Here is a 22,799-nt window from a genome sequence, read left to right as displayed (position 1 = left end):
TTTTCACGCTTACCAGCTGACCGCTTATCTTCGTATGGACAGCTTTCCCGCTGTAACCATTTTGTCCCGTTAGCGCGCCATGTACGTAGGCGTCTTTGAGACGCAGAGAGGAGTTGACCACGACGAGGGGTTTCAAGTCCGGTGAAGAACAGGTTTCCAGAAAGCAGGTAAAACAAAAACAGAAGACAAAAAATAAAAAAAAACAAGTAAATAACAGGGTGAGAATGTGGTAAAATCTGAAAATGTGGTAAAAATCAGACGAGGGCTTTTCTTTTTCTGGATTGCTTTTGAAATTAGTTGGTTGGGTTTAGGGAAATGGGTGGGCGGGTCAATCAATAAAATTAGTTGGGTTTAGGGAAGAATGAGGGTGGATCAGTCGATCGATCAGTCATTCAGTCAGCCAAACAGTCAGTCAACACCGGCCTCTGGTGGGTTTACATGAGAACTGCAGGCACGAATGCCACTCGCGAGAGAAACTGAGATCTCAAAAAGCGTACACAGCGGCCTCTCGTGGATTCGCAAAAACTGCAAAAAAACGTTCCCCCGGGACGTATTTCGTGATTTCCAGAAATGTATATAGAGGTACGTTTTCAGAATAAGCCTAGATTGCAATAAATATGTTACTAGTTGTTTGTTTATGCTTTACATTAACTAACATAGACCATTATTTTAAAGTGTTACACAATCTATAATGAATCTTCAATCATTTTAAACAAATCTTAAAGAGACCCCCCCCCCCCCCCCCCCAAAAAAAAAATCCAGATGTTTTGAATTAGTTTATTCATTAATTCATTCATTTGCATTGCAGAGCCAGGCGAATGTATAAATCAAGCTACAAAGTTAGGATTGCATGCACTGTAAAACATATCTGTTAATGAATAGTTTCCATATATTTTCCATAGATATTTTCCATTTATTTTTGGCTGTGAATAGCATTATGGGATGTTGATCTCTGCTCTGCTGACTGTTGATGTTGAAGATTCAACTCTACAATTTAGATCTGGGCAATATGGCAAAAATATAATCTCAGTTAATTCTCATCAATACTGAACACTAGCGATATATAATTCAATATCAGTTGTTATGCTTCCAGATTTAAAACAGTATCCCAAAATTAGGGGATCCATTATATAGAGTAAGCTATTTTTGGTGGCCAATAATTTAAAAGCTGTATTTTTATTATGCAAGCAATCTGCGTGTATAATGCAAAACGTCATACAATAGAACTCAAAGTGACAATAAAAAGACAATATATGAATTGTTGTTCCTTCAAGATACAAAAAACCTTAAAAAACTTCCAAGGCCAACTCGCATCAATGTGTAACTTTTGGATTTAATGGATAATTAGTATGAATTTATACGATCTCATTTGTACAATATTAATTCCTTACATTTATATACCACTTTTCTGGACACTTTTGGGGTGGAATCTCCTCATCCATCTGCATGGTGCAGCATCCACCTGGATGAAGCGACGGCAGGCATATTGTCCCAGACCGCACACCAGCTGATTGGTGGAGAGGAGACAGAGTAATGAAGCCAATTATGATATGAGTATGGTTAGGAGGCCATGATGGACAGAGGCCAGTGGGCAAATTTGGCCAGGATATTTGGCCGGGACCTCGGTTTAACGTCGATGAAAGATGGCGCTTACTGAGCAGTATAGAGTCCCCTTCAATATACTGGGGCGTCAGGACATAGACCGCAGGTTAAGCGCCCCTTGCTGGTCTCACTAACACCACTTCCAGCAGCAACCTAATTTTCCCATGTAGTCTTCCATCCAGGTACTGCTTAGCTTCAGCGGGCGACCATGTGAAAGTTGCAGAGAGGACGATTTGCTCATCCTCCAATGATGCTTTGGTTTATGGTTTGGGTTTGGTGCCACGCTTCCTTTTAAAAGTCATACCTTGAGACTGAACTCAATACCGAGACCAATATTGTGATACAGGTCTTACATTTCATTTAAAATGAAATTAAAATCCTATATATTTAGCTGTATTGTGTCTAGAAATGAGACCGATATTGTAATACAGGGCTTACATTTCATCTATAATGGTATTAATTTGTATTTTAATACACAATACAGTTGAAGTCAGAATTATTAAACCCCCTGAATTATTAGCCCCCCTGCTTATCTATTTCCCCAATTTCTGTTTAACGGAGATAAGATTTTTTTCAACACATTTCTAAACATAATAGTTTTAATAACTCATCTCTAATAACTAATTTATTTTATCTCTGTCATGATGACAGTAAATAATATTAGACTAGATATTTTTCAAGACAATTCTATACAGCTTAAAGAGACATTTAAAGGCTTAACTAGGTTAATTAGGTTAACTAGGCAGGATAGGGTAATTAGGCAAGTTATTGTATAACGATGGTTTGTAGACTATCAAAAAATACATAAAAAATTAAAAACTGCTTTTATTCTAGCTGAAATAAAATAAATAAGACTTTCTCCAGAAGAAAAAATATTATCAGACATACTGTGAAAATTTCCTTGCTCTGTTAATCATCATTTGGGAAATATTTAAAGCAGAAAAAAAATTCAAAGGGGGGCTAATAATTCTGACTTCAACTGTAAATTAAATTGTAGACCTTTTGTAGCCATAATACAGGTTTTAATGTTAATATATTTTTGATTAAGTCTTAAATTTTGCAATGGCAAAATGAGAGTTGATGTGTTTTTGGGCGTTTTTTAAACTAAATTATTAATTATTATTAACAAAACACATTAGAACAATACAACAGACAATGCATATTCTAACAATGCTAAAGACAGAGAGAAAAAAATTATGTACAGTTGAAATCAGAATTACTAAACCCCTTTAGAATTTTTTTTCTGTTTTAAATATTTCCCAAATGATGTTTAACAGAGCAAGGAAATGTTCACAGTATGTCTGATAATATTTTTTCTTCTGGAGAAAGTCTTATTTGTTTTATTTCGGCTAGAATGAAAGCAGTTTAAAAAATTTTATGAACAATTTTAAAGGACAATATTATTAGCTCCTTTAAGCTATATATTTTTTTCTGATAGTCTACAAACCATCATTATACAATAACTTGCCTAATTACCCTAACCTAATTAACCTAGTTAAGCCTTTAAATGTCACTTTAAGCTGTATAGAAGTGTCTTAAAAAATATCTAGTCAAATATTATTTACTGTCATCATGGCAAAGATAAAATAAATCAGTTATTAGAAATGAGTTATTAAAACTATTATGTTTAGAAATGTGCTGAAAAATTCTTCCCTCCGCTAAACAGAAATTGGGGGAAAAAATAATTGAAAAATAATAGCTTTTAATTGTAATACATTTTTGCTTTTAAAAACCCTTAAATTCGACTTTGTGAGACCTGCAGAAAGTCCGTTAGGGTGAAATGAGGGTTATAGATGAAATGTAAGACCTGGATCACAACATCGGTCACATTTGTAGTCACAATTCAGCTTTTAAATACATTTTTTGCTTTTAAAACTCTTAAATTTGACTTTGGTATGGCGAAATGAGAGTTTTTTGGGGGCAAGTTTTAATACTGTTTACTGTTCTAAATGAAATGTGAGACCCTGCATCACAATATCAGTCTCATATGTAGTAACAATTCAGCTTTTACTGTTAATACTAATAATTTTAGCTTGTATAAACTCTTAAATTTGACTTTGGTATGGCGAAATGAGAGTTTTTTGGGGGCAAGTTTTAATACTGTTTACTGTTCTAAATGAAATGTGAGACCCTGCATCATAATATCGGTCTCATATGTAGTAACAATACAGCTTTTAATGTTAATATTAATAATTTCAGCTTTTAAAAACTCTTAAATTTGACTTTGGTATGGCGAAATGAGAGTTTTTTGGGGGGCAAGTTTTAATACTGTTTACTGTTCTAAGTGAAATGTAAGACCTGCATCATAATATCGGTCTCGTATGGTGTAACAATACAGCTTTTAATGTTAATACTAATACTTTTAGCTTTTAAAAACTCTTAAATTTGACTTTGGTATGGCGAAATGAGAGTTTTTTGGGGGGCAAATTTTAATACTGTTTACTGTTGTAAATGAAATGTGAGACCTGCATCATAATATCGGTCTCATATGTAGTAACAGTTCAGCTTTTAATGTTAATATTAATAATTTTAGCTTTAAAAACTCTTAAATTTGACTTTGGTATGGCGAAATGAGAGTTTTTTGGGGGGCAAATTTTAATACTGTTTACTGTTGTAAATGAAATGTGAGACCTGCATCATAATATCGGTCTCATATGTAGTAACAGTTCAGCTTTTAATGTTAATATTAATAATTTTAGCTTTTAAAAACTCTTAAATTTGACTTTGGTATGGCGAAATGAGAGTTTTTTGGGGGGCAAATTTTAATACTGTTTACTGTTCTAAATGAAATGTAAGACTTGCATCATAATATCGGTCTCGTATGTAGTAACAATACAGCTTTTAATGTTAATACTAATAATTTTAGCTTGTATAAACTCTTAAATTTGACTCTGCTATAAAAGTTGAGTTTTGCCAATTTTTAATACAACTTTAAATTAAATGTAAGACCCTTATCACAATATTGGTCTCATTTGCAGTCACTATACGGATTTTAAATACATTTTTGCTTTTAAAAACTCTTAAATTTGTCTCTTCTATGGCAAAATGAGATGTATTTTCAGGGCTGATTTTTTTTTTTAAACTGAAGGGCTGTTTTTCCTCCAAGGTTTGACTCCTGGCAGCGGCGTCGCGGGCGAATCCCCAAACGGTAAGGAAAGTCTACTCGATAACGTGAAGTTGTGTTTCGGTGTGCATTAGTCTCTCACGGTGAAAGGTGAATTTGTTGAGAGCTCAATGGCCACTTCTCAGGCCTTTCTGAAGTCCAATACATCTTTTGACAAAACCTTTTCGCTCTCGTTTCCCAGGTCACAAACTTAATGGTGGCACTCAAACGGGCCAAGTCTGTAAGTGTGAACCTGATCTGTCAGGGGCAAAACTTTCACACAAGTCGCACCTTAGAAAAGCAACACCGTCTGACCCCGTGTAGAAAACGCAACAGTATACTGTACACGGACATAGGGTTCGAAGCCGAACATCAGGAGGTCAAATCTAGATGTGTGTGTGTGTGTTTTCTTTTTTGTGATACTGAAATAGTGTTTTTATCATTGCAGCATCAAGCAGCACATCCACAGCTTCAGGTGGAGCAAACGGTAACTCGCATTTCAGTCAGAATATAATAACACTGCCAAAAAATTATGATTATCACACATTTTGCGAAACACTAAAACTAAAATGTCATTTACTGTCAAATTAAAGTCATGGTTCACCCTCAAAAATGTACTCAATTACTCATTCATTTTATCTGTTGGACACAAAAGAAGATATTTTGAAGAAAGCTGAAAACCGGTAACCATTGACTTCCATAGTAGGAAAAACAAATAGTTTCCATCTTTCTTCAAAATATCTTCTTTTGTGTTCAACAGAAGGTAAAAAAAAAATCTCTTTAAGGTTTGAAACAAGTAAAGGGTGGGTAAATAAGAGAATTTTCTTATATACTCTCCGATAAGTGATTTTAAACCTTTAGGAGTTTCTTGTTATGTTAAACAAAAAAGAAGATATTTCAAAGAATGCTGAAAACCGGTAACCATTGAATTCCATAGTGGAAAAAACAAATACAATGAAAGTCAATGGTTATAGGTCTCCAACTTTCTTCATAATATCTTCTTTTGTGTTTAACAGAAGGTAAAAAACTCATAAAGGTTTAAAACAAGTAAAGGGTGAGTAAATAATAAGCTAATCAACGTTTTTTACTCACTTTTTACTCTACGCTAAGTGGTTTTCAATCCTTTATGAGTTTCTTTAATCTGTTGAACATAATAGGAGATATTTTGAAGAATGCTGAAAATCTGTAACCCTTGACTTCCATAGTAGGAAAAACAAAACTATAGAAGTCAATGGTTAGCGGTTTTCAGCATTCTTCAAAATATCTTCTTTTGTGTTTAACTGTAGGTAAAAAAAACACTTAAAGGTTTGAAACAAGTAAAGGGTGAGTAAATAATAAGCTAATCAACGTTTTTTACTCACTATTTACTCTCCGCTAAGTGGTTTTCAAACCTTTAGGAGTTTCTTTAATCTGTTGAACGTAAAAGGGGATATTTTGAAGAATGCTGAAAACCTGTAACCATTGACTTCCATAGAAGTAAAAACAAATACTATAGAAGTCAATGGTTAGCAGTTTTTCAGCATTCTTCAAAATATCTTTTGTGTTCAACAGAATAGTAAAAACTCTTAAAGGTTTGAAACAAGTAAAAGGTGAATAAATAATAAGAGAACTTTCTTTTTTTTACTCACTATTTGCTCTCCGTTAAGTGATTTCAAACCTTTAGGAGTTTCTTGTTATGTTAAACAAAAAAAGATATTTCGAACAATGCTGAAAACCGGTAACCATTGACTTGTATAGTAGGAAAAACAAATAGTATATAAGTCAATGGTTACAGGTTTCTAGAATTCTTCAAAATATCGTCTTTTGTGTTCAACAGAAGGTAAAAAACATATTTTTAAAGGTTTGAAACAAGTAAAGTATCAATAATAAGAGAACTTTCTTTTTTTTACTCACTTTTTACTCTCCGTCAAGTGATTTCAAACCTTTATGAGTTTACTGTTATGTTAAACACAAAAGAAAATATTTGAAAAGAATGCTGAAAACCAGTAACCATTGACTTGCATAGTAGAAAAACTAATACTATGAAAGTCAATGGTTACAGGTTTATAGCATTCTTCAAAATATCTTCTTTGTGTTCAACAGAATAATAACTCTTAAAGGTTTAAAACAAGTAAAGGGTGAGTAAATTAGACAATTTTCTTAGATTTTTTTAGTCACCATAGTAGAAAAAACAAATACTAGTCAATGGTTACAGGTTTCCAACATTTTTTCAAATATCTTCTTTTGTGTTCAAATGAAAAAAGAAACAGATTTGTGACAAGTGCATAAATAGCGAGTACATTTTCCATTTTGGGTGAACTGTCTCTTGAACAACAAAACAACTCATTAAATCATTTCATCTTTCATGTGGTTTGATAAGTTTGTGTTTTTTATTTGAGATTAGCTTGAATGATGATGGAATATTATTTTACCTGTTATTTTCACAGGTTATTTGAAACATTTCTTTACTTATGGTTAAACTTTACTGACATGTTGCTTGTATATAATATGCTTTCTACATATAAGTATATATTGGCTGTTGTAAATTTGAGTTGATGCAGACACCTCATCTTTTATCTATGCGTCAGTTTTCAAAATAATAGCCTTAACCCTAAATATCAAAATGCAACCTACAATATGAAAAAGACTGAAAAAATATGTTAAAATACTACCATCAACATGAATACTAGTCTTTTTCTAATCTTGCTTAGTCTACTAGATTATTTATTTATTTATTTATTTATTTATTCATTTATTTATTTATTTTGTTTATTTATTTATTTATATATTTATTTATTCATTTATTCATTTATTTATTTATTTTGTTTATTTATTCATTTATTTATTTATTTTGTTATTTATTTATTTATTTATTTATTTATTTATTTATTCATTTATTTATTTATTTTGTTATTTATTTATTTATATATTTATTTATTCATTTATTCATTTATTTATTTATTTTGTTTATTTATTCATTTATTTATTTATTTTGTTTATTTATTTATATATTTATTTATTTATTTATTTATTTATGTTTATTTATTCATTTATTTATTTATTCATTTATTTATTTATTTATTTATTTATTTTGTTTATTTATTTATTCATTTATTTATTTATTTATTTACTTATTTATTCATTTATTTAAATCTGCATTTTTGTCTGCTGCTGGCCATAATTTCGATCTTGAAATCAGGATTATGCATTAAATTAGTTAAATTAGTTCACTTAAAAATGAAAATTTACTGCTAATTCACATACTCTCTGGCCATTCAAGATGTAATTGACTTTGCTTCTTTTGTAGAAAATTAAATATGAGTTTTTTTTACACTAAATTCAAATTCTCAGTAAGAAATGAGACAAGTCAATGGCTATCGGTGTGCTAAGAGTAAAAAAATACATACAGGCAAAAAAATCGTTAATACTCATAGCTCCAGATGAAATATTGTAGTCCTATGAAGAGAAACAATATACAGTAATGCTATAAATAATGTTTTTTTTAATGCGCAGTCCAATTTTTCTTCATTAAACCCCATTATTGTAATGTGAATCAATTAAAAGAATGAACTACCTCTTTAAATAATGTCCTACATTTAAGCATTGGCTGAAAATTGAACAATTATTTGAATCCAGGATTGAGTTAGACAAAGTTTTCACTTTACAAAAGCTTTAAAATTAAATATGCTACAAAATGTGTGACGTATTACAATAAAACTCACACTATTTCTACAATCGGCAACACAAAATCAATGAAAGCAAGTATTTTATTCAGAAAATACTTATAATGTGGGCAGCGAATAAGGTTTTGTTGTGTAATTAAGCCCTGACTGTGATATTGGATTACTGTTAGTGTTAAGACAGGTGTCAGGGTTTTATTACTGTATAAAGAAAGGGCCCTCAGTAGTGCTCTTGTTTTTTTTACAGGAGGTAACGGTAGAGACGGGTATTCACATTCATCTGGCTCAAGTTCTCAAGGTACTGGATTCACCTGTGAAAAACAGGACTTTCTTTTTTCCTCTAACACATTTCCTTGCCTAATGGCTGTATTTATTTTACTTACAGATGCAAGTTACGATGGACAAGATGGGTCGAAATCTGAGATAGTTCCTCCAGGTACTGATCAATGAATGAATGAATGAATGAATGAATAATAATCATAATAGATCCTCGCATTTATATAGTGGTTTTCTGGACACTCAAAGCGCTTTACACTTTTTTGGGGGAATCTCCTCATCCACCACCAGTAAATGGATCAATGAATAAATGAATGAATGAGTGAGTGAGTGAACAAATGAGTGAGTAAGTGAGTGAATCAATGAATCAATCAATGAATGGATGAATAAACAAATGAACAAATGTATTAATGAATGAACTAACTAATGAATGAGTGAGTGAATAAACAAATGATTGAGTGAATCAATCAATCAATAAAGAATTTATGTATTAATGAACTAACGAATGAATGAGGAATTGAGAGAGTGAGTGTGGAAGTCAATGAATCAATGAGTGAATGAGTAAATGATGAATGAATCAATGAACAATTTAATGAATGAACGAACAAATGAAGGAGTGAGTGAATAAACAAATGAATCAATGAACAAATTATTAAACAAGCGAAGGTAATAATGAAAGAATAAGTAAGTGAATGAATGAACCAATGAGTGAGTGAGTAAATGAATCAGTCAATCAATGAACAATTGAATGAATGAATGAATAAGCAGTCAAATGAATGAGTAAACAAATGAGTGAATGAATAAATCAATCAATCAATGAAGGAAAAAATGAATAACCAAGTAAACGAAGGATGCAAATTAATGATCGAATGAATCAATGAATGAATGAATGAGTGAGTGAGTGAGTGAGTGAGTGAGTGAGTGAGTGAAAAAATCAATCAGGCAATGAAAAATTAATGAATGACTAAACAAATGAATGAATAAATGAATGAATGAATGAATGAACAAATGAATGAATGAAAAAGCTGTAAGTGAAAGTTAAATATTTATACTTACATGGAAAGTATATTATCAACAAACACCACTAAACATTTTGAATGATTCATGAAGCGTTATAGTACATAATATTGCATTTTAAAGGTGCAGTATGTATGTTGGACACCCAGTGGTTGACCTAGGTATTGCTGGATCAAAACAAACACAAGCGCAGGTTGCCAGATTGAGGACAGGAGCGAGTGATTTAAATCGTGCTCTAAATAAAAACAACAGCACCTGATAGAAGGAATATTCTCCATATTAAAAGGAGTTTTTGTCCAAACCAACACCTGGAATTGATATATTAGAAACAGCTTCTATTTCTCACAGGTGAACAACAGAAAACTATGATCACCTTGTGTGCTTTATTCAGTGTTAAACGCTAATAATGTGAATGCCATTTAACATGACATTTATTACCAGATACTGAAAGCAGCAGCAGATAGTTCACCTCAGATCTTGAAAATAAAATAAACAGCTTGAAATTAAACCTTAGAACTAAATTTAATAATGTTAAAGGGTTAATATGTATTAATTAGATTATAAACCTCACCATTTCGTGAGTGCATATTCTGTGCTTCTGATTGGCTGTATTTAAATTTCTGTCGTGTTTCATCTGGTGTAAACAGCCAAATTGCTCATCACTGCATATCTCATCATGTAGCGTATTGTGGACACAGGGTTACAATGTAACCTGCTCACCTAATGTTTACGCTTGTAATATTTAAATTATTTGCTAATTAATAACCTCATGTGGAGCTGAATCTATGTCTCATTTTGGAGACCTCTACTGTCCACCGGAGGTCGCATTTCGGTCACGGACGCATGCTTTGATAGCTTTTCTGAATGAATGAATGAATGAATGAATGAATGAAATATGCTGTTTTCCAGCAAGGCCACCCAGAGTGCTGAAATATAATTGGCTAAACTGGCATTGGGCAGGTTAATATTACCAAAACAAAGACAGTGCTTTCAAAGCAGAATATCTGACTTCAGCATTGTTTATCAGATAACCAAGAATGTTCACTTGGCATGTTTCTCTAATATCTGTAAACATATTATAGTATTTTTATGCTTTAGAAGAGTCAAAAACTTACATACACACCTTTAAATTAAATAGATTATGCACACCAGTATTCAACTGTTTTGGTAAGGGTTGGTAGCTTTAATAATGTTACACTATTTATATTATTAATAACAATACACTATTTACAACTTAAAATAACTTTTTTTGTTTATTTATTCTGTTATCAAAATGTAATGTCAATGTAATGGAAACATATATACAGTTGAAGTCAGAATTATTAGCCCCCCTTTTATTTCTTTTTTCTTTTTTTAAATATTTCCCAAATGGTGTTTAACAGAGCAAGGAAATTTTCACAGTAAATCTGATAATATTTTTTCTTCTGGAGAAAGTCTTATTTGTTTTATTTTGGCTAGAATGAAAGCTGTTTTTAATTTTTTTTTATGAACCGTTTTAAGGTCAATATTATTAGCCCCTTTAAACTTTTTTTTTTCAATTGTCCACAGAACAAACCATCATTATACAATAACTTATACAATAACTTGGGCCTAATTACCCTAACCTGCCTAGTTAACCTAATTAACCTAGTTAAGCCTTTAAATGTCACTTTAAGCTGTATAGAAGTGTCTTGAAGAATATCGAGTCAAATATTATTTACTGTCATCATGACAAAGATAAAAGAAATCAGTTATTAGAGATGAGTTATTAAAACTATTATGATTAGAAATGTGTTGAGAAAATCTTCTCTCCATTAAACTGAAATTGGGGAAAAAAAATAAACAGGGGGGCTATTAATTCTGACTTCAACTGTATATATATATATATATATATATATATATATATATATATATATATATATATATATATATATATATATATATATATATATATATATATTATTGAATGTAACATAAACAGAAGAAATCAGGTATAACAATATAAATGTCTGTACACTCACTTTTGATCAAATTATTGTGTCCTTGCTTTTTTAAATATTAATGTATAACCTGACTGACAATGTGCATTGTTTTCCAGGCGTAGGAGCTGGAGGTGCGGGTGCTAATGGAGGTTCAGGATCTAAAGTTCCTGGTAATGACACTCAGAAACACAGTAGAATGTAAAATATCTCAAATATGACATCTGAAAGAATTTAATAAACATACAGAAGCCCAATAAATGAAATGTGTTTCAGGCACAGAAGGGGGCGTCCATTCAGTGTCCATTTCTATTGGTAAGAGAGACTTCTGTTTGTGTTATCTTTCACATATACATATTTTCATTCATTTTCTTTTCGGCTTAGTCCCTTTATTAATCAGGGGTCGCCACAGCGGAATGAACCGACAACTTATCCAGCATATATTTTACGCAGGGGATGCCCTTCCAGCTGCAACCCATCACTGGGAAACATCCATACACACTCATTCACACACATACACTATGGACAATTTAGCTTTTCTGATTCACCTATAGTGCATGTCTTTGGACTTGTGGGAGAAGCTGGAGCACCCGGAGGAAACCCACGCCAACATGGAAAGAACATTCAAACTCCACACAGAAATGCCAACTGACCCAGCTGGGGCTTGAACCAGCGATCTTTTTGCTGTGAGGCGATTGTGCTACCCACTGCGCCACCGTATTTACATATTATGCGCATATAATTAGAAGTCCATTTATTAATTAAACACGTTACATACAATGCATTAGTAAACACTGCATGATGTGTTGTATGATAGATTGTATTAAGTTTTACATCTTTACATTGTAATTAATGACAGATGTAGTAAGGGATCTACATATTACTGGATAAAATTAGCATGAAATGTATTATTTATGAAAAGATTGGGAAGGATTATGATGCATATTGTAATTAGTGTGTTTTGCATGACCTAAAGGCGGAATGTAGGTGGGGGTTTGCCTTTCATGCACCTCATTATGTCAATCTGTCAGTGTCATCAGGTCAAGGGTCATCAGGCCACATATCAGCAGGTCATGAGTCAGTGATGTCATCGAGCCAGACGTCTGGCAGACCTTCAGCAGGACAGACACCAGACGCTGCAGGTGTCGTTTCATCCGAGGTCCAATCACAGCCTGCAGGTGCTTCAGGTGCTTCACAAAAACATAACTCTTTCAATGTAAAAGTTTTAATATCCATGCATGTATTTATTCAGGGTCGGAAGGATTCTCTCCACAATATGAAAATGGTATGTGAATAACTGGGTTATTTCTTACTTCTTAAATGCAGTTATGCAGTAATGTAAAAACAGATCTTATGTTCGTCCATCAGGAGAAACATCTCAAGATGGATCTCAGATCGAGCCTCCAGGTAATGATAGACATAATAATTTATGGAAATGTGTTCTGTTTAAAACAAGAATTGATTTCATCACTGTGTCATTTGTGTCTTGTGTATTCAGAAATCCCTGAGACAGAATCTAACGGTGAGTGTTATGATGTGTTAATGCACACACACACACACACACACACACAAACAAAAAAAAGACAATGGCTGCGTCTGAAACCGCATACTTCCATACTAACAGTACGCTTAAATCAGTATGCAAGCCGAGTAGTATGTCCAAATAGGGTATATGCCGAAGCATGCTAATAAGACTTTGAATTTGCCAGTAACCTGGGTTAAGCGCTTCGGGTCAATTGTATTCCAATGCAAAAATCGGCGCATTTAAGGTCAGTTTTCTTTAAAAATCAGCAATCTCCACTAGCTGAGGGATATCTGATATAAAGTGGGTCTCAGATTGTACACAAAACACTGCATTGAATAACATTTCCCCCGCCATGTCTTTATAATATGAGCATTTATTTTACCCCAGTATATTCAATGGAGCTTCTGCGCTAGCCTGCCGATTCTGACGGTCGCGTACGAGTAAACGGCTTTTTGTCTTGTTTTACGCTTGAACAATTAAATGAACGCCAAAGTTTATTTAACTGAATGTATTTTAATTACATCACAACATGGATGCTGTAAAAGGAACCGTATAAAATGGAAAAAAACTCACAATAACAGGTCACCGGAAGTATATCAGTATGGGAAAAATACTAGCTCGGCATATACCCTATTCATAGAATTCGAAAATCAGTATGCGAGAAGTACCCTGATTCCGCCGATATTCTGGAGTGCGCATCCCATGCATGCTGCGCTATCCCATGATGCCCCACGAGCGAATTCATGAATGCGAGTAAAGCGACGCAACTGGCGCAGGTAGGTCACGTGACCATGACAAAATGGCGGATGTAGTACGTCCGAATTCCATTCATACTTTTCACATTCATACTGTATAGAACGTACTTCACTAACGGCCGAGTAGTACGTTTAAATTCAAATGCAGTACCTACTGAGTAGTAGGCGGTTTCGGTCGCAGCCAATATTGTGTTTCACAGTATCTAGAATAGCCAATAGCCTGATTTTAATACGATTAAGACTAAGAAGTTAAGATTAAGATTAAGAAGTTTCTTGACTATCTTAATCCGACTAAAGTAATAACAACACAAATCATATTACGATGTGAAGTATTCCTATTTTAGTGGCTTTATTGAAGTGCACAGTCATGTAAACACCTTCATCAAACTATTATAGTCGTGTAGGTACATTCACTGCAAATTTCAACAGGATATCATACACACACGGCTTTTTCACACTGTATTCTCTGCATCTACCCAGCCAGTACAGGACCACAGACACCCGCATCTCCAAGGGCACAAGTGTACACTACACAGTGAAGTTCTGGAGATTTGTCAAACTTTCCATCACTGAATACATGTGGCGTCCTGGTTAAAAGATGACTAAGTCTTTCACTGATGGTTCACGATTCATTTATTGGTCACACTCCATAGAATTAGTACACGTTATTTCGTCATGAATCACCGTAAGAACTAGAGAGGAAATAAACAAACAACAAACACAAATGAATCCCGAAAGTTAAAACACTAAGCCAACATCAACAATCAAACATTAATCTTAAACAAACCAATATTAACTTATTTTTCCCCTCAAACCAGGAGCTAAAACCCATGAAGTAGGAATCCGTGAAGCAACCGTACACCTGTGCCCCTTTAACCGTGTTTCACCCGGCGTTCCATGCTTTGTTTTCATTCCTTACTATAAGCAATATATATATATATATATATATATATATATATATATATATATATATATATATATATATATATATATATATATATATATATATATATATATATATATATATATATATCCGGTAAGCTCCGCAATTGATGTCTCTAAAAAAATTCTAAATCATAAAGTAACACATTATTTCAAGTTTTTTTACATACAACTCTACAAATGCTGTCCGAGAAAATCTGGTGGTTTTCTTTCTACTCATATCAAACTCCATTTAAACAGCTCTTTCCTATCAGTCCATACTTCATACTCTCATACATTACCTCAGAATTTGTTGTGGGGCCATAAATGAAATGTTCCTGAATGAAAGTGAAACTGCTGAACTGCGGATAAAGTCGGACAAAAAAAATGAGGCACATTCTAAAATGCTTAATGTGTGAAAACTGCAAATTTCTGTGAAAAGTTACTGATAATTAACACAAACTACTGTAAACAACAAGTCTTAATTCCAGAGATAATCTGAACAGTATCACGAAGTCCATTATAAGGAAAAAAGCTTAACGTATCTTAACAAAATATATTAACAACACTCGAAATTACTCCGAAGAAAGCATTGGATTTGATTGTGTGGCGATGTAATATTGTGAATCAACCTATGTAGGCTACTATAACATGTAAAACGGGAACATGAATGGAACATTCTGAAAGTTCTGAACTCATGTAAACACCTTAATCAGATTATTTTCCTATTCAGATTAAGGTAACGTAATTACTGATGTCCATGTAAACGTAGTCAACTTAACTAGTATCCCCTCACAGGTAATGGACATAAACAGCTACTGAACGGAGGAGAAACAGGATTCACGGGTGAGCAAAACATGAAAAAGAGCTTCATACATGAAAGTGGCTTAAAATAAAGAGGTCATTAACCATACTGACAATGTGCTTTAATCATGCAGGGCTGGATCATTTCATGGCAGGTACATCTCAGATGCAAGGGACAGGTATGGATTCACAAGCTGAAAATGAAAGAATAAAAGCAGACTTACGTTACATTTGTTTTGTGACTGTGTTGTTTGTTTTATGCACTTCTCAGGTGGTTTTGATTCATTTGGCGCAAGCCCCCATCTGGCAATTACAGGTAATCTCTTCTGCCTTACATAGGAAAAGAGTTAATGCAAAAACACTGATCTAAACTACTGCTCAAAAGTGTTTACTATGAGAAACTGGTGCTTTTATTTTGAAAGGATGCATTCATATGATGAAAATTAACTGTTTAGACTAATTAGAATGTTAGATTTGTGTTAAATAAATGCTCTTTCTATTCATCATGGAAATATAAATTTTAGTGATGTCCATACATAAACAAATAAGCAGCACGGCTACTAAGCAACTAATTTTAGTATTAATAATAATAATAATAATAATAAGTATAAGTGTGGGTAGCACAATCGCCTCACAGCAAGAAGGTCACTGGCTCGAGCCCCGGCTGGGTTAGTTGGCATTTCTGTGTGGAGTTTGCATGTTCTTTCTGTGTTTCCCCCATAGTACAAAGGCATGTGCTATAGGTGATTTGAATAAGCTAAATTGGCTGTAGTGTATGAGTGTGTATGGGCAGGGGCGGACTGGGACAAAAATTCAGCCCTGGCACTGTAGCCACACCAGCTCACATTACCACATTGACACAGCCCCACCCCCAGACATGCACATTCACTTATAGTGATGTACAAATGGTGAAATAACATAAGCAGCACCATATGTAATAGATATGTAAACATTTAATGTATGTGACTGGAACAAAAACAACCCATTTATAACAAATTTATACATACATTCATTTTCTTTTCGACTTAGTCCCTTTATTAATCTGGGGTCACCACAGTGAAATGAACCGCCAACTTATCCAGCGTATGTTTTAAGAAACACTCATACACACACATTCACACAATTTTAGCTTACACAATTCCCCTATGGCGCATGTCTTTGGACTTGTGGGGGAAACCGGAGCATGCAGAGAAAACCTACGTCAACACGTGATACATACGTGGAAGGGCATCCGCTGTGTAAAACATATGCTGGAATAGTTGGTGGTTCATACCGCTGTGGCGACTCCTGATAAAAAAGGGACTAAGATGAAAAGAAAATGAATAAATGAATATTTATTAATCTGGGGTCACCACAGCGAAATGAACCGCCAACTTATCCAGCGTATGTTTTAAGAAACACTCATACACACACATTCACACAATTTTAGCTTACCCAATTCCCCTATAGCGCATGTCTTTGGACTTGTGGGGGAAACCGGAGCATGCAGAGAAAACCTACGTCAACACGTGGAGAACATACAAATTCCACACAGAAACACCAACTGACCCAGCCGTGGCTCAAACCTGCGACCTTCTTGCTGTGAGGCGACAGCGCTACCCACTACGCCACTGCGTTGCACCTTTTATTTGCTTTCTCTGAGCTTTTCGGCACCGCCTTTCCTGTTTTTACGGTCCATCTCTGACAATTAGCTTGTGTTGCACTTACTGTTTGGTTGATATTTTTGCCAGATTTTGATTATGTCCATGTACCCTCTGATTAGGTCGGATTGGGTCGGCCCATCTCGAAACCAGCCGCCCATCGCCGATTGGGCCAAATGCTTAACATTTATTAGTATTATTACTATTATCATCATCATCATATTCACATATTGGAAGAGATAAAAGCTGCATGCATGTAAAACGATTCATAAAAACATTTTAAATAAAAAAGACTTACCGGCCCACTTTTAAAAAATGGTCCAGCCCTTCTGGCATTTGCTAGAATTGCCAGATGGCCAATCTGCCCCTGTGTATGGGTGTTTCGCAGTCTGGGTTGTGGCTGGAAGGGCATCCGCTGTGTAAAACATATGCTGGAATAGTTGGTGGTTCATTCCACTGTGGCGACCCCAGATGAATAAAGGGACTAAGATGAAAAGAAAATGAATGAATGAATATTCGTAAAATGAGCACATTTGATTTCTGAATAATCATGTGATCTTTCTGAATTATATTTTAAAATACATATATTTTAAATATGGACATTTATTGTTGCTTGTAACAGTCATGGAAAATATATACTTGTTAAGATTAAATCTGTTGTTTACACTGTTTATAATTATTAAATAAATATGTTTGGTGAGTTTTAAAATAAAAGGGGAATTCAGAATCACCAAAAAAAACACACATTTTTTTATCCGCTTGTTAAGTGGTGACGTGTTGGAGACTTATGTAATACTGTTTCTGGGTCCAAGCCGTCACTCATTTAATTTGACAAAACATTAATTTATGATCACTTTTTAGTCATATCACACATTAAAGTGAATTTTATATAAAGGCATAGTGTACACCAGTGTTTCCCAACCCTGTTCCTGAAGGCACACCAACAGTTCACTTTTTCAACCTCTCCCTAATCACACACACCTGAATCAACTTATCATAACATCAGAAGAGGCTCCGAAACCTAAAGTTAATGGGTCAGATAAGAGAAACACCGAAAATATGTACTGTTAGTGTGCCTCCAGGAACAGGGTTGGGAAACACTGGTGTACACAACAATCTCTGGGCTTGCTGCATCACAAATACCAAAATATTAACAATTTATAAAAAAATTAATCACTTTGTGCCCATCGGATATTAGCCATGGATATATATATATTGTGATTGTGATGTTCGAAAGTATTACATTGCTTTGTAAACGTTTATTATTACCATTTCATGAGCCTCCCCATACAGTTTGATAGAGCGCTTGGACCCGGAAGCCGCTTCGCATGACATCACTTAACAAGCAGATACTCTAATAAGGCAGTGTATCCTGAGAGATACAACCTAAATAAATAATAATAATAAAAAAATTCTATTAGATATGTTTGAATTAGGGCATCACGGTGGCACAGTGGGTAGCACAATCACCTCACAGCAAGAAGGTCGCTGGTTTGAGCCTCGGGTGGGCCAGTTGGCGTTTTTGCGTGGAGTTTAAATGTTCTCTCCGTGTTTGTGTGGGATTCCTCCGGGTGCTCCGGTTTCCCCCACAGTCCAAACACATGCGCTATAGGTGAATTGGGTAAGCTAAATTGTCCGTAGTGTATGTGTGTGAATGAGAGTGTGTGGGTGTTTCCCAGTGATGGGTTGCAGCTGGAAGGGCATCCGCTGAGTAAAACAAAACATATGCTGGAATAGTTGGTGGTTCATTCCGCTGTGTGGCAACCCCAGATTAATAAAGGGACTAAGCTTAAAAGAAAATGAATGAATGAATGTCTGAATTAGATCCAAATGACATCCAAATGAGATCCTAAATGAAAAATATATTTAAAAAGAAAATAATGAATTAAATTATTTTTTGATTATGATTTCACGCACTAGTGTAAAATTAAAAACTCACTTCATGCAGGTAACATATAAAATGTAATCTAGCCTGTTTAAGGGTTAAATTAAATAAGTTATTTAACATGTAATATTTACAACCCTAAACAATTGTTAGCCCCGCCCTAAATGGTTGATGGTCCCGCCTTAAATGACTGATAGCCCCGCCCCAAATGATGATGGTTCCACCCTAAATGAGGGATAGCCCTGCAAGAATGACTGATAGCCCCGTCCTAAATGATGGATATCCCTGCCCTAAATATATTTTTGATCAATAAATGGCTATTAAATATGCTTACCGATCCCAAAGCTTTGAACAGTACAACACTAGTGTAACATCAAAAACTCCCTTTATGCATGTGACATGTAAAACGTAATGTATCATATAAAAATCACTTTATCTGCATACAGGAGGAGCTCATTTTTATTTCTGAATTTTCATTTGCAGGCGTAATAGACCAGTCAAGCCATGACTTTCTTGTTGGTTTAATGGGTGAGAGCTCCTTCATTCTGCTCAGTTGTCCTCATTGAACCCTCAGTTTCTCAGTATGGACTCAGACTGTCTCCCTCTGCAGGTGGATTGGGAGAAAGCTTTGGTCCAGACACCCAAACGGACGGTCTAGGTACGCTTTTAGACCTCTTAGACACTCCTGCAGACGTTCAGCCCACATGCCTAGTAACTGACGCTGTCTCAACAGATCACATGGGACTCGCTTTTCAGGTGGATTCAGCAGGTAAGCGTCCACTTCACGTCAGATGTCTTTCAGGCTTGATCTTTAGGACTTTCGGGACACTTTCTGGCTTTCTGGTGATCTCTTCACTACTAATGCTTTTCATATATAGAGTTTTTATCTTGTTTCTAGTCCAAGTCTCAACATTTTTAAATCAAGAAGCATTTTCTAGACAAGCGAACAATATTGTCTTGTTTTCAAGTCAAAATTAAGTGAGGTTTTTCCTTAAAACAAGCTAAATAATCTGCTAATGGGGTAAGCAAAATAACCTTGTTCTCGCTTTGACATAAGATTATTTTCTTTACCCCACTGGCAGATTATTTTGCTTGTTTTAAAATAATTTTTCCCACTATCGTGACAAACATCCACTTGAAACGTCCTGAAATGAGAAAAAAATGGAGGGCGGTGCAAGACATGAAGGAAGATCAAAATCTACAAAATGAAGGAAGATCGACGAATGGTCGAATTTAAAGCAGAAATGAGACACTTCTTGATAGCCCCGCCCTAAATGACGGATAGCCCCACTCTAAATGGCTGATGGTTCAGCCCTAAATAACAAATAGTTACGCCCTAAATGACTAATAGATCCAGCCCAAATGACTGATGTTCCTGCCCAAAATGACTGATAGCCCCGCCCTAATTGGCTGATGGTCATGCCCTAAATGGTGGACAGTCCTGCATTAATGGATGATGATCCCACCCTTAATGATTGATAGCCACGCCTTAAATGACTGATAGCCCCGCCTATATTGATGATGGTCCCACCCTAAATGATGGATAGCCCCACCTAAATGGATGATGGTCCCACCCTTAATGACTGTTAGCCCTGCCCCAAAATGGTTGATGCTCCGTCTCTAAATGACTGATAACCCCGCCCTAAAAGGTTGATGGTCCCACCCTATATGACTGATAGCTCCACCCTAAGTAATAAATATTCCTGCCCTAAATGGCGGATAGCCCCACCCTAAATTATGAATATTCTTGCCCTGAATGATGGATAGTTCTGGCCTAAATGGGTGATGGTCCTACCCTATAGGACTGATAGCTCTGCCTTATAGGACAGAAAGCTCCGCCCTAAAAGATGAAAATTCCCACCATAAATGACTGATAGCCAGCCCCGCACTAAATTATGGATAGCCCCACTCTAAATGGCTGATGTCACGTCCTAAATGACTGTTAGCGCCGCCCTAAATGGTTGATGGTCCTGCCCCATAGGACTGATAGCTCCACCCTAATTGATGAATATTCTTGCCCTAAATGACAGATAGCCCTGCTCTAAATGACAAATATTCCTGCCCTAAATGATGGATAGTTCTTCCCTAAATTGGTGATGATCCCGCCATAAATTACTGATAGCCCCACCCTAAATGATGGATAGCACCACAACCCCCCCCCCCCCCAATTTGATAGTCATGCGCTAAATGATGGATAGCCTGGCTTAAATGGACAATAGTCCGACCCTAAATGGCTGATAGCCCCGCCATAAATGGTTGATGGGCCTGCAATTTAGGACTGATAGCTCATCCCTTAATGAGTAATATTTTTGCCCTAAATCAAGGGTGTCCAAACTACGGCCCGCAATCAGTTATGTGGCGGCCTGCGAGGCTTTTTATAAATGTTAATAGAATCTGGCCTGCTATACAAAAATGAATGTAATTCAACAAATAACCACCGGGTGTCGCTATGACATGCCTTCAATTAGGCAGCAGTTCCTGTTATGAAGTAAAACGAACCGAACAAACTGAAGGAAACATAATTGATAATCTCGTTTTGGCAAGCCATGGCGCAACCAAGAAAAAGGAAAATCAATAGTGAGTGCAGGAAATTTCAGTCACATTGGGGCAAAGAATATTTCTTCACAGAGGTCAGCGGAATATATGTCTGTTTAATTTGCCAGGAATCAGTTGCAGTAATAAAGGAATATAATATTAAAAGACATTATGAAACAAAACATCAGGCCTTCAGCAAAAAAGTAAAACAATTAGCAGTTGCCAGATCAGCTCAACAACAGCAGTTTTCCGTGCTAATAAAGTGCAAGAAAATTCTACGCTGGCTAGTTATGAGGTAGCTCGGCTAATCGCACAGCACAGGAAACCCTTCACTGAAGGAGAATTTATAAAGGAGTGTCTGATGAGTGTTGCAACTGTAATTTGCCCAGAGAAGATTCAAGATTTTCTAGAAACACAGTTGGACGATGAATTAAAATAATTCCATAATGCGCACACACACACACACACACACACACATATATATATATATATATATGCATGTCTGTTTTTTTTTTTTTTGCATTTGGCCCTCGGCCCAAAAACTTTGGACACCCTTGCCCTAAATGATGGATAGCCCCGCCCTTAATGACGAATATTCCAACCCTAAATGATGGATAGTCCTGCCCTAAAAGGGTGACGGTCCAGCCCTAAATGACTGATAGCCCCGCCAAAAATGATGGATAGCTCACCCTAAACGATGAATATTCCTGCCCTAAATGATGGATAGTTCTGCCCTAAATGGGTGATGGTCCCACCTCAGGTTTAAGGTGGCTCATCACAAAGGGGCAAATAAAACTGACATTTAGCCTACAATCCTTGCACAACCTACAGTTTAATATATTATCTCTCTCTTTTGGTAGTACCCTATTAAAACGTGAGATTTTGGAAACTAGATCTAAATTTAGCGGGAATGGTCGGGTCAGGTAGAAAATGGGACAGGTCGGGCAGTGGGTGAACAAAGGCTGAATATACGGCGGGAGCAGTCGGGGGCGGAATAAAACCTTGCAATAGCAGGACCAAAAAAATTGTCCTGCACAGACCTCTAGTTGATAGTCCTACCCTAAATGACATATGTGCTAAATGGATGATAGTCCCACTCTAAATGACTGTTAGCCCCGC

The 22,799-nt window shown here is 35.3% G+C and overlaps 1 protein-coding gene across 1 annotated transcript in view; it reads left to right on the top strand.

Moving 5' to 3' along the window:
• Positions 1–22,799, top strand: part of si:ch211-80h18.1 (uncharacterized protein LOC555593 homolog) — a 47,051-nt gene that overhangs the window by 6,309 nt on the left and 17,943 nt on the right. The window contains exons 6-22 of the mRNA XM_056480205.1: positions 4,709–4,750; positions 4,908–4,946; positions 5,154–5,192; positions 8,612–8,662; positions 8,750–8,800; positions 11,735–11,788; positions 11,892–11,930; positions 12,647–12,793; positions 12,868–12,900; positions 12,984–13,022; positions 13,114–13,137; positions 15,615–15,662; positions 15,755–15,799; positions 15,892–15,936; positions 19,629–19,673; positions 19,756–19,803; positions 19,879–19,914. Of these exons, the coding sequence (XP_056336180.1) occupies positions 4,709–4,750; positions 4,908–4,946; positions 5,154–5,192; positions 8,612–8,662; positions 8,750–8,800; positions 11,735–11,788; positions 11,892–11,930; positions 12,647–12,793; positions 12,868–12,900; positions 12,984–13,022; positions 13,114–13,137; positions 15,615–15,662; positions 15,755–15,799; positions 15,892–15,936; positions 19,629–19,673; positions 19,756–19,803; positions 19,879–19,914 (825 nt within the window). The remainder of the gene's footprint in view (positions 1–4,708; positions 4,751–4,907; positions 4,947–5,153; positions 5,193–8,611; positions 8,663–8,749; positions 8,801–11,734; positions 11,789–11,891; positions 11,931–12,646; positions 12,794–12,867; positions 12,901–12,983; positions 13,023–13,113; positions 13,138–15,614; positions 15,663–15,754; positions 15,800–15,891; positions 15,937–19,628; positions 19,674–19,755; positions 19,804–19,878; positions 19,915–22,799) is intronic.

The sequence above is a fragment of the Danio aesculapii genome, chromosome 19, assembly GCF_903798145.1.
Source record: "Danio aesculapii chromosome 19, fDanAes4.1, whole genome shotgun sequence".
In the NCBI taxonomy this organism is placed as follows: Eukaryota; Metazoa; Chordata; class Actinopteri; order Cypriniformes; family Danionidae; genus Danio; species Danio aesculapii.
The sequence above is the reverse complement of the archived record's forward strand: the minus strand, read 5'-3'. Positions and strand labels throughout refer to the sequence as shown.